A 13,341-nucleotide genomic window follows, 5' to 3' on the forward strand; every position below is an offset into this window, starting at 1 on the left:
AGTGTTATTTTTAATGGTTATGCAGCCAACTCAATTGGCAGCAAGAACAATATGTATTGACATAGAAAAATTAAGGCAAGATAAGACAAAAAACAGAGAGAGTGGGGCTAGAAAACAGCATTGTAGAAAAATTCTGTTGTTTTTTTTTTAAATAAGAAAAATGCCTGAAAAAAATATATACCAAAATTAAAATAGTGGTTATTTCTGGCCATAAGTAGTATATGTGAACTTCACTTTCTTTTCTATTTGTTCAATGAGCATTTACTATTTTTATAGTTAGATTTCAAAATCAGTCAACTTCAAAAACATGCCCCACTAATAAAACCCATTACAAGAGTACATAATCACTACTAAATCAAATACATTTGTGGAAACGTACCAAATGAGAACTCTGAAAAACAAATTTTTTTTCTTTTTATCTAGGTGAAAAATTCGAAGTACACAGAAAGTCAGGGGGGAATATCACAAGGTGCTGGGCAGTTACTATTGTAAAAGCATTTAAAAATATATTCTGGGACTTTCAGAAAGAAGAGTACTGATCATGGAAAGATCCTTAATGATAATCTAGTGAAAGTTCCTCATTAAACAAACAAGTAAAGTTGGGGGGGGAAAAAAGCAAACAAAAAACTAAAAATAGAGGTTAGGTGGCTTCTCCAAGATCTGATAATTAATTATTGGCAAAGTCTGAAAGTATTTATAACTCAAAACTTGTGCTTTTTAATTCCTTTCTCAATTTCTCCCAGCCAAGATATGCAGCAACCTGTCATTTCTACTTAGGCTATAAAAAACAAACGTTGATTTTAACCAGAATTTTCTCATCATGTGTCCAAAAAAGTGAACAGGAATGTGTACAATATTATGAAATGAAAAGACTCACTTCTCTGGGTTAAATATAGCTTACGAGCTCTGTAAGAAAGTTTTGACAAATAGGCGTATGTTAGACTGTGGCAAGTAGAGGGCAGATTCTAGTATTTATAGACTCTGAGAACCTGAAAGTCTGGAAGAAAAAAGTACTACTGAGTTTAAAATTACAAGCGTGCGGCAAGATTTTCATATCTGAGTTATATGAATTCATTCAACACATTATAGTTTCACTTCTCTGGTTTATTCACTTTCTTTTAGAGGGTTCAGAAGGGGCCTCTTCTTACATCAATTTTAAAGTTAATATGTTTAAAACACAGTAAGTTTTTCATAACACAAGACATAATTAACCACTGTAAACGTCACTGATACTTTGCCCACCAGAGGGAGCCCAAAAAGATTTTCATGTAACAAGAAACCTCAAACACCAAGTTCGTATGAATTCCAGAATCATGTTAATCATAATACAATCAATATTATAAAATCAATTAATGATATTATACTTCTATCCCTCTAAATAGAGAAAAATTAATTGAGATCAGGTATGTAAAGCCCTCAACAGAGTCCTGGACCTACAGAAGCTCAAAAATAATTGACTTTCCAAAATTTGGATCCTTCTGAGTATTAGTTATAGCACTCAAAGTAAATGAACAATCTGGTATTCTGTCTTGTACACAAGCTGATGTGAGCTCAGTTGATACCTGCCCTGAAAATGGTTCTGTCCTTGGTATGCTGACAAATCTGGTTCTCAAGTCTGCAAGACAGAATCAGACTCTGGAAGGAAGAATTCATTCCAAAGGTCACCCTGAGAGGACCTGTTTGGGCAGCCCTATCCTAGTAGGTGATACACTGAACTGTTTATCTGCCAATGACGAACTGAGAAAAGAGGGAACTCTGACCTTTCCAGATTTCTCTTGGAATAAAGAAGAAAGTTAACTGACAACTACCCCGAGAATCAAACTTCTACAATATGTTTGTAGAATACAGAAGTGATACAATCATTACCACAAAGATGAATTTCTTTCAAGAATAAAGAAAGCACAGTTGGGAACAAGTCTGTATAAGAACCTGGAGTCTAAAAGTAAAAGTCGCTCAGTCGCGTCCGACTCTTTGTGACCCCATGGACTATACAGTCCATGAAATTTTCCAGGCCAGAATACTGGAGAGGGTAGCCTTTCCCTTCTCCAGGGGATCTTCCCAACCCAGAGATCGAACCCAGGTCTCCCGCATTGCAGGTGGATTCTTTACCAGCTGAGCCACAAGGGAAGCCCCTAATGGGCCCTGCTGAATAGCCCCATCTACAGTCTGGGGCCGTGGACTTGCCTTGTGTCTGCCGCCATAATGAGGCACAGCCCAGTGTTCGCTGGATTTGTGAGGTAATGGCTGGGCACATGTACTAGGTGTCTATTTTAAAGATTCAACCCTCTCCAAGTTCTAAGTATGACACAACCAGAGGACCCCACTGGGTTCCAGCTATGCTCTCCAATCCAGCTTTCCCAAGAAGCAGTGCCACTGGGGAGTCACCCACCACCTGTTGTTTCAATGGCCTTCCCTGGTGGCTCAGTGGTAAAGAATCTGCCTGCAACAGGGGACCTGGGTTCAAACCTCGGTTGGAAAGATCCCCTGGAGAAGGGAATGGCAGCCCACTCCAGTACTCTTGCCTGGAGAATTCCATGGACAGAGGAGCCTGGTGGGCTACAGTCCACGGGGTCACAAAGAGTCGGACATGAGTGAGCGACTAACGCTTTCACTGTTGTCTCAATAAAACTTCAATGTCTACTGGGCTCCGTGGATCTATTCTCCAGTGTTTAGAACTGAGAAAGCAAAGCTATGAGTAACTGGCATCCTACTCTAACTTTGAAGAAAACGTGGTATCTATTACCATGAAACTTTCCAACTAGAAAGCTGGGAATTGTTCTACTTCTTCTTTCTAACCCCACCAACTGCTACATTTTTAAAAGATCTACTTCCTAGATATCTCCTTCATCTGGTCATTACTCTATCCACTAGCTCATCAGCTCTCACCTGGATCACGGCAATAGCCTCCTAATGAGCTTTTCTATGTCAGTTGTGTTAACACTCCAAACCCATCTGCAATATTGCTGATCATCTTAAAATATAGTTTAGAGCATAAGCCCAAATTCCTCAGCACTGCTGACGATGCTGTTGCCCAAGGTCTGGCCAACATTCTATCTGTCACTACAGCACAAAAGCATCCATAGCCTAAAATGAATATGATCGCATTCCACTGAAACCTCATTTATAAAAACTGGCTGCGGCTGGATGTGGCCTGTGGCCCAAAGCTGGCTGACCTCTGCTCTAACCTAATCCAACACCGGCCTCTCCTCCTGCCTCCCGGGCCCTCTCCTAGGCCCCTCCAGGAAAGGGCTCCAGCCGCACACTGCCCCCGCTCCCCTAGTCACCCTGCTCCTAAACACCAGTGCCCTCGCTCACAGTCCCCCCTCTGCCAGGAAGGCGAGTTAACCCCCTTCTTTGCCTAGTAGGACGGTTCTTGTCCTTCAAAGTCCAGTTCGTTTTTCCACTGATTCTGCCTCAAGGAGCTTTAGTTACCCTTCATCTGTATTTTCTAAAAGCCAGGGCTAGTTCTCATAATTTTTTAATATCCTCACAATGACTGACACGTATCAGGAGTCTAAAGATTACAGGAGATGGAATAAACCAATTAGTACTGAATAAGTGTAATTGCAAAAACTACAGTCTTCATAAGCCCTGGAAAAATTCATAAATGCAGTCCCCACCAAGGGCTCACTATTTATATCAGGAAAAGTCTCTAACACTGATTTCCGTTTACAGTATACACTTGGTTATTAAGATCTGTAAAAACACAGCATCATGAAGTTAAGAGAGGCCCTGAAGAACATTAACACAGTGAGATTTGTCTCTCTGAGCCCTACAGGTGGGTCCAAAGGGGATCCTCAAGGAGAAGGGGGAATGGTGGAGAGGCAGGCTGACTCATTAACTTCGCTGTTCCTAGCCCTCTCATCACAGCCTCAGACAAAACAGCTCTTTATATCAGTTGCAAAGGAATTCTGCATTAAGTTGTTAAAAGTCTATATGATCTAACAGACTATGTTGTTTGGAGCCTGCCTCCTAAATCTATACTTGTCTCCTGATCTATTCGTGTCCAGCTTCTCACTGACCGTAGACCTGCTGCCTGATACTGCTTCTTTGAACCATGCTCTCCTCAACTGACACTCTGTTTAAGAAGGGCTATACTCAATCCTTGAATAAAGTCTACTTCCAGCTACTCTGGATAATAATCCTGTTCCCAGCTTCACTTACAGCTCCAAAGACTGGCACACAAAGTCTACTCTACATCTCAGAAGAAAACGGAGAAGGACCTGGGGTGTCAATGTTGAGTGTTACAGTTGTCACTTCTACTTGAATTGTTGTGGTATGTACGTGTCCGCTTCTCCATTTGACTATAAACTCCCTCAGGCAGGAACTAAATCTTAATAATAAAAGCCACGATTTATTCAATGTTTACTCCAGACCCTGGATTAAGTGTACGTGCGTGCCTGCCAGTCAGTCATAGCCGACTCTGCAACCCCACGGACTGCGGCCCACCAGGCTTCTCTGTCCACGGTACTTCCCAGGTAAGAATACTGGAGTGGGTTGCCATTTCCTCCTTCAGGGCACCTTCCCAACCCAGAGACAGAACCCGAGTCTCCTGCATTGCAGGCAGATTCTTTACCATCTGAGCCACCAGGGAAGCCCCTAAGTGTACATACATGCTATATAATATTAAGGAGTCATGTCAGGCTCACACATTTTCTGGAATTGGAAGGAGCCTTAGACAGAGATCAACCAGCTCCAAAATTCAAAGCAAAGTGACACAATAAATAACATTCATTCATTAATTCAAGAAACACTTACTGAGAACCTATCCTGCACTGCTCTAAAACCTAAGGAGTCTTTGTTTTCATGAAGTATATGTTCCAGTGGATAAACAGGTCAATGGATACATAGTATGTTAGATAACAGGAATAAAGCCGAGTAAAGAGAAAAAGGATGCTACTTCACTCAGGGCAGTGGAGGAGGGGGTCACTGAGGCAACACATGAGCAGAGGCCTAAAGACCAAACCGCGTGGCACCAAGGAGAGAACTGCTCCAGGTCAAGGGAACACGCACAAAGGTCATGAGGTGGGGATGTGCCTGGAGCGTGTGAGGAGAGCAAGGAGGCCAGAGCAGCTGGAACAGAGTGAGAGGAAGGGCGCTCGGGACGGGAGCAGGGAACAGACCATTTGCCTTTGGGCTGCTGTAAAAAGTCTGATTTGAAGTCAGGAACTCAAGATAAAAATAAAAAATAAAAAATGCATTAGCTTTCACAAATGCAATGTATAATAAAGAAAAACTCACCTGCATGCCTAATCTGAGAACAGAATTCCCAACAAATACTCAGAGTCACTGTTTATCTTAGGTGTAAATACAGTTAACTCTGCTTTATAAGAAACTGCTACAATCATAGCCTAAGCTGTCAGTTTTACCAAGGTGGACACTGAGCCACAGAAAGACTAGGTGGTCTGCCCCTCGTGGCTGAACGTGGGCCAGGACACAGGTCTCCTGACGTCCCGTAGGCTGGCTCCCGCTGTTCATGCACACTCAGTTTGGCTGCTTAGAGGCGTCTTGGTTTACTGCATGTTGCTTCCCCTGGCCTCTGTAACTTTTATAAATAAGAGAATGAAAGAGCTGCCCCCTAAGAGGCACCTCCAGATACATTCCCACATGAAGCCTGTCAATACAAACTCCCACAATTCTAGTTTTTTTCTTCCCCACGGAGCTGACAACCAGGCAGGTAACGTGAAAGCAGGTCAGACACTGTGCTAGGGACTAGAAAGAACATCTGCGTTGGTTTTGCCTGCCCAGTATCCCTTACTCCCTGATTTTTAGACACAGCACTCCCCTTTCCAAGATTCTGGTGGGGCAGCCATAACAGCATTCAACCCATCTATTGGCCAAGCCATAAGGAGGGCTCCCTGATGGCTCAGATGCTAAAGAATCTGCCTGTGATGCAGGAGACCTGGGTTCAATCCCTGGCTCGGCAAAATCCCCTGGAGAAGGGAATGGCAACCTACTCTAGTATTCTTGCTTGAAGAATCCCATGGACAGAGAAGTCTGCTGGCCTGCAGTCCATGGGGTCACAGTCAGACACGACTGAATGACTTCCTAACAAGGGCTCAGGACCCAGGCAGAACCAACTAGAGCCCTTTACTGGACTTTTATGGGTAAGAGCTAAAGAAAGAAGCTCCTTCCTGTGTTTCCCAGGTATATGAGCCAAAACATTCCTATTTTCCTCAGGTTAGTTTACACAGTGCTGGGTGCTCAGTTGCTCAATCATGTCTGACTCTTTGAAACCCCATGGACTGTAGCCCACCAGGCTCCTCTGTCCATGGGATTTTCCAGGCAAGAGTACTGGAGTGGGTTGCCATTTCCTCCTCCAGGTAGTTTACAAGAGGTTACCCTTACTTGCAACCAGAACAATTCACACTCATGCAAGCACTTGCACACATTTTCTCATTTCACATGCATAACCACCTTATCAAGTTGCTATGACTCGCTCTATTTTAGAAGTGAGGAAATTGTGGTTAAATAACTTTCCCAAGGTCTTGCAGTAAATAAGAGGCGTTCAAATTCAGGTCTTTCTTCTCCAAATCTTATTCAGTATCCAGTTATGAATTCAGTATTAATTCAGGAAGAATAAACTCAACTAAGGAATTTTTGGTTTAAAATTAAGAGTGGAAATGTATGCGTGGGATGGGAAATAAACAACATTCAACTGGGGTCAAAGGACCTGGCTTCTTCCTCTGACTCTGCCCTTTGACCTCATTAATTATTACCCTAGGCAAGGCAAGGCATTTTACTTACCTGAATATTAGTTTGCCCATCTACAAAATGAGAAGCCTGAACAACACGAACTTCAGGTCCCTTTAAGTACTAAAAGGAAAAAAAGTCCATGGTTCTGCTTTAGGCATACATATTCTATTTTTACTATTAATATATATTAGATAGGATGTCAGTAAATTTCAACTTGAATATCAGATCCAACAACTGATAATAGCTGCCTGGGGCAGTGTTGCACAGGATTCTGAGCAATAGGGATCTACTGGGAAATTAACACCAGCTTTCACGGTCCCAGAGAGGGGAGAGAGAGGAAGAGCTGCCCACTTGCCACACATTTGCGATCGTGGATAGTTTCACCTCGACAGAGGAAAGCTGCTGTCTCCTCTAGTGATGCTATTAGCACCTGCACAAGATTTTCAGATTGCTTTATGAATTGACTTGGTTTCCCTTTGCAAGAAAGAATGAAAGTACAAGAGAGGTAAGTGGTGTAAGGAATAAAGTTTCATGACACTGATGAAAATACGTCTAAATGGCCTACCTGGAATCAGGGTAGGGGGTGAAGAGGATCAATAATAATCATTATAGCTCTTTACGATATGTACAAGGTCTCATAAGATCCTAATAATTAGCTTACCAGTTAAGTAGGGTATTATCATGCCCATTTTATAGAAAGGGGATGTGAGACACAGGAAACAGGACTTGCTCGAGTCACCCACTTCTAAGTAGCAGACTGGAATCCAGTTCTTCTAAATTTAAGACCCAGTTTCTACTCCCAAGATCCCCATTAATCCCACTGTCCAAATGAGTCAAGCTCACATTGCCAAGAGACATAATTATCACTGTTTGGAGTTGTTCAGCTAAGAAAAATTCCTCCTCCCAGAAACTGAAATGCCATTACTAATCTGTAATTCAACCAGTAGACACATACTGAGTATAAATAAGTTGAGCATAACGTTACCTAGTTTCACACCTTTGTGCACACTGTTCTCTTAGCCTCAGAGGCCCTTCTCCATCCTGTCTGCATTGGAACCAACAACTCTCCCTACAAGATTTGCTTCAGGCATCATCTCCTCAGTAAAGCCTCTCTTGGCCCTGAGGTTTAACTGAACACACTCTCCTTTGTGTCCCACATGACATCTACAAGGCTTTGTGACATTTCTTTTGGTAATATGTCTGCCCACCATTCCTTTTAAATCACATTATTCTAACACAATGGTGGTCAGAAAGTAGGCACTTAATAGATGCTTTCTGATGGACTGAATATATACATCTGAAACAACTTTCCTTCCAAGGCTTGAATATCCTTTGCACACTGCTACTCCCTAATTCATGTATACATATATTCATTGAAAAACGTGACTGTCTACAAAGCACCAGACACTGCATGCACTGTGTATCAAACAGAAGTGGATTTACCATGAAGTTTAAGCCTCAGGGCCCGGCCCGTCCCGTCCCGTGAACCTCACAAAGCTCTGAATCTTTTATTGTGATTTTGGATTTTTATTTCTTAAAGAGGACAGACAGAACTGTATAAGCTTCAAGCTCCACAAAAACTAGATCCATCCTTGGTGGCAAGGATACAAAAGTGAACCTGGCAAACTCTCTCTCTCCCCCTACAGAGTTTCCAGTGTAGCGGGCAAGACAGACAACCATTTGTTCATTGATTCCTTCAACAAACATTTACTAAGCAATGTTAGGAGTCAGGCTTTGGGGATTCTGCGGTGAAGTCAACACTATTCCTGCCCTTAAGGAGGAGGTCACGGCTCTCCTGAACGAAAGTCGGCTGTGTTCAGGAAACAGAAAGGAATTTAGATGACTGGAATAGAGCATGCTTGTGAAAGATCACCCTAAAAACTAGCCGGTTCCTAGCCTGAGTCCTGATCTACTGCGAGAAGCAAGGGGAAGTGAGAGATCAGTTGAACGCGATCTCGAGGCGGGGCAAGGAAGGGGAAGGTGATGAAACGACTAAACCAAAGAAGTAATACACCGCGGTCAGTGCTGCGACAGGAAAGCAGAGGACTATGGGGGAAGCCTCGCCGGCGTTCAGGTCTGCAGAGTGACAGCGAAATCACTACCTCACGAAGCAGCCCATGAACTTGACAGAGTTCCGAGTTCCCAACATGCGTCCCCATTCTTCGACCTAAAGTGAAGTGAATTTCGCTCTTTATGAGTCCATGGACTGTAGCCTACCAGGCTCGCTCCTCCGTCCATGGAATTTTCCAGGCAAGAGTACTGGAGTGGGTTGCCATTTTCCTTTCGCCAGGGGATCTTCCCAACCCTGGGATCGAGCCTGGGTCCTTCCTCATTGAAGGCAGACGCTTTACCGTCTGAGCACCAGGGAAGACCCAAGACTCTTCGTTTCCCAAGACAGCCGTCAGCTCTCCGGGACCAACTCTCCCGCTCCCCTCTTCATACCACCTTCCCCAGGCTCTTCTTTGACACACTGCTCTACCGGACACAGACAGTGCGGTTTGGGGTCCGCGCCCCCCCCGCTCTCCAGCCCGCCGTTTCCATAGCAACCAGCTCACCACTTCGCGCGCTCGGCTGGAGAAGTCGCCCTTGGGCCTGGGGCTCCGGCGAAACAGCTCGTCGCGGCTGCCCTCCACCCCGCCGCCCACGGCCACTCCCAGTGCTTTGTTGCGCGTCTTCACGGTCTTGACGCTGGCCCTGAACAGCAGTGTGATGTCCACCGCCATGGCGACCCGCACCCACTCTTGCCCCACCAGGCCGGTCCACGTCAGCAGCCGGCGACCGCGGCGCGACGACCCGGCGGCTGGAGGACCGTTCCGGTGTCCGCACCCCTCCGCCCGACAACAGCGATGCGAGAAAAACAGTTCCGCCTCGCGCTGGGCTGCCGCGGAGAGAGGAGAAAGGTTCCGGCCTCCTGCCGCGGGCGTGGACCGGTTCCCTCGGCGACGCTCATACCAGCGCCACTTTTTCCTCCCGGCAAACCTCGGCGGGCTTGGCTGCGCGAGGAAAGGCCCCAGAATCCCGAGCTCCCCGAGCCCGCTTGCGGCGTGTAGGCCCCGGGAACTAAGGGATCGGGAAGCTGGATCCTTTCTCGTGGCTCCGGGCATTGCCTGAGCCCGCCCGCGCGGGTTGCCGTGGGACAAGAGGCGACCCAGCCTGACCCAGACCTCATCGACCCACCTTGTGCGGGACCGAAGCACATGGATGGTGACCATCTGGGTGCAGTAAGTGGTAGGGCAGATCAGATGTGCAGGGCACAGAACTAGAGGCCTTTCTTTTCCAGTCTTCACCCACCTGATCCGTAAAGTGAAGCCAGCACCTTCCTCAGTGTTCGTGTGAAAGTTAAGCGAGATAACACGTGCAGTGTTTTGGCATTGCTTGAAATAAAAAGGTGCTAACTCCTTGGAAGAAAAGTTATGACCAACCTAGACAGCATATTAAAAAGCAGAGACATTACTTTGCCAACAAAGGTCCGTCTAGTCAAGGCTATGGTTTTTCCAGTGGTCATGTATGGATGTGAGAGCTGGACAATAAAGAAAGCTGAGCGCTGAAGAATTGATACTTTTGAACTGTGGTGTTGGAGAAGACTCTTCAGAGTCCCTTGGACTGCAAGGAGATCCAACCAGTCCATCCTAAAGGAAATCAGTCCTGAATGTTAATTGGAAGGACTGATGCTGAAGCTGAAACTCCACTTTGGCCACCAGATGCGAAGAGCTGACTCATTGGAAAAGACCCTGATGCTGGGAAAGATTGAAGGTGAGAGGAGAAGGGGACGACAGAGGATGAGATGGTTGGATGGCATCACCAACTCAATGGACATGAGTTTGAGTAAACTCTGGGAGTTGGTGATCAACAGGGAGGCCTGGCATGCTGCAGTTCATGGAGTCGCAAAGAGTCGGACAGGACTGAGCGACTGAACTGACTCCTTGAGACCAATGACAGTTAGTTACCTTTATTAATGATAATATTATTTCTATCATTCTTGTTACTAATTACAGTGGGGAAAGCTCTATAGAGAAGGCATCACTCTATAGAGAAAGCAGATTTGAAGAATGAGTAGGAATTTATGAGTTGGAGACAAATATGGAAGAGTTTGGCTGGTTTCTGTTCATCCTCATGTATGCTTTTTTAAGTTGACTGCACTTTAGCCAATGAGTTCTTTCTACAGTTTGGCTCAAGGTTCAGATTTAATTCAAGGTCTCTTTGGTTTCATCATTTGTTTTCTTTTTGAGAGGATGTGCAACTAGAATATGTATTAAAATGTGGTTGTTATAGTGATAGGCAAAATAAAAATTATTTTCATACCAAGACATTATTTGTCTTTTAGTTCTTATTCTTGCATGAACTGTGCACAATTAGGTTTCCTAGAGGCTGTGTGGCTTGTGATGTTACAAAACACTGTGCAGAACAGCTGTATTCTATTAAGTCAAACTTTAAAGGAGATTTGCAAAAATCTAAAACAATTCTCACTAAGTTGTTTCGGTAATATGTTTCACAAAAAAAAAAAAGTCACTTGTGTTAAGATGTATGCATTCTTTGTTTTTAACTGAATGAATATTTGAAAGTTTTGTTTTCATTTCTAATATGGTAGGTATCTATAGCTAAAAGCCACATCGACACAAGTAGTTTTTGAGCCCTTAGTAATTTTTTAAGAGTGTGAAGGATTGCTGAGACCAAAAGTTTAAGGCCCTCTGTGTTAAATAAGTTTATCACACATAGATGTCAAGAAAGTTCATACGTACCTGAAAGGAAGAGGGAAAATAGTATTTGAAATCCAAACTGTAGCCACTGCAGCCCTCCTGTATGATGAAAATAAATTTTCATATGGCTTTCTTCTGCCAACAGAGTAAGGGAGAGAAATTGAGAAAGAAATTACAAAATCTCTACCAATGATTCCGTCTCGCAGAAACGGCCCCTTGTTTTATCGAGACATTGAGTCTCTGGCTTCTGTGAAGGTAAGCCTGGGGCAGACAGAGTAGAAGCAAAGAAGAGTTAAAGCACCCTGCATAAGAAAATGAACGGGATTGAATTAAGAGTAAGAGCGAGGAACCAGAACCCAGGCAAGGGCCAGGAGAGGAGAGAGTAGCCCATTGCATAGGGTTTTTGAGTGGGAGGGGGCCGATCTACAAGCCTTCAGTGAGTAGTGTGTTGGGGTCGGGTTTTTTGGTTAAAAGTTCCAGAGAAAAGTCTAAGTTTTTTGTCCGTATCTGCAAAGAGCAAAGGAGATTATGGAGATGAGACCCAAGTGAGCTCAAAACATCAGACTCTAAAGCCACAAGTGACCACAAGCACATCAAATTCCTAGAAAAGTTACAAAGATCTTTTGTATCCCACAGGCCATGGGATGAAAGATGTTGCATTTTTATTATCTTATTTTACTCCTCTAACCTCAAAGAGCAAGGTCACTTCAGTTGACCATGGACTTAATAACTATTCAAAACCTCCTAAAGCCAAGAGGAGATGTTGATAAAAAGGAAGAACAGAAGCATAGTGCAAGTGTATTACAAACTGCTGAATGTGAAATGGTACCTAAATTATGTTTCATTTGTAACAATGCTTCATTCATTAGACTAGGCTCTCTTCTCTTGAAAAACAGTGAGGCATACTGAAATTCTTGAATATAATCAATAGTTCCCTGTAACAGCACCCTCCATACAATGAGGATAGATGAAGGCAGCTTAGAATCATTTGGGACTCTCATAAAAGTCATTAAATGCAGCCTCTGCCAAAAAGAGGGTAATCTGGCCAATCCAGATACCCAAGTCCCGACAGAACTGTGCTGTGAGTGAGAAAGTAGACTTGCTGTCAGCCACTGAGGCTTTGTCGTTGTTTCATCCTTTATAAAGATGTTGGTTTCATTGCCCTACCACCCTAGTGAGCAGGCATTACTGTTGTATGGAGGGTGCTCAATGCCTGGAAGTATAAATCCCTACAAGGCAATACAGAGAAACCAGTTTTCTGTGCCCATGAAATCATAGACTTGCCACAGTTACTATTAATATATAAACAGTAACTGGAAACCATCTGTTTTATTGTTCAGTCATAGTCTTGGTCCCTCCGAGGGGAGGATTATAGCTCCTTGGCCTATTGATGACTAACATGATCGGGTAATTCCTTTTAGCTTTGAAAAGTGACATGTGTTGGTTCTGGGCAGAAAATTTAAGAGCTAACATGTGATACACTGTTCTTTCTTCTCCCTCCGTCATGGTAATCTGTGACATAACCGCTGGGTCATGAGCCTGAGTCCCTGAGTAAAGAGGATGCAGAGCACAGCCAACCAAGGACGTGTGCCGGCAGTGAGAAGTAAACCTTTGGTCTTGTCCACGGAGATGTGTGGTTGTTTGTTACTGTGGCATAATTATCTTATCCTAACTGATACAGCCTATATCCAGATATCTTGTAAAATAGTCTATAGGGTGCATTCGTCACTTACAATCATTACAGTGTTATCTTTCAGTAGGTAAAGGACAGAGGGGAAGGACCTGTTAGATTATACCTAGATCTAACCAATAGGACATGAGTCTGAGTAGGCTCCGGGAGTTGGTGATGGACAGGGAAGCCTGGCATGCTGTAGTCCATGGGGTCACAAAGAGTTGGACGTGACTAAGCACTGAACTGAACCAATAGGAAGGACCTGATTAGGAGGAT

At 44.1% G+C, this 13,341-nt stretch overlaps 1 protein-coding gene across 1 annotated transcript in view; it reads right to left on the bottom strand.

Moving 5' to 3' along the window:
- STX18 (syntaxin 18) overlaps positions 1-9,505 on the bottom strand; it is a 110,060-nt gene extending 100,555 nt beyond the window's left edge. The window contains exon 1 of the mRNA XM_065913902.1: positions 9,252-9,505. Within this exon, the coding sequence (XP_065769974.1) occupies positions 9,252-9,419 (168 nt within the window). The 5' untranslated portion in view covers positions 9,420-9,505. The remainder of the gene's footprint in view (positions 1-9,251) is intronic.
- Between the last annotated feature and the right edge of the window lie 3,836 nt (positions 9,506-13,341).

The sequence above is a fragment of the Muntiacus reevesi genome, chromosome 22 (genome assembly GCF_963930625.1).
Source record: "Muntiacus reevesi chromosome 22, mMunRee1.1, whole genome shotgun sequence".
Taxonomy (NCBI): domain Eukaryota; kingdom Metazoa; phylum Chordata; class Mammalia; order Artiodactyla; family Cervidae; genus Muntiacus; species Muntiacus reevesi.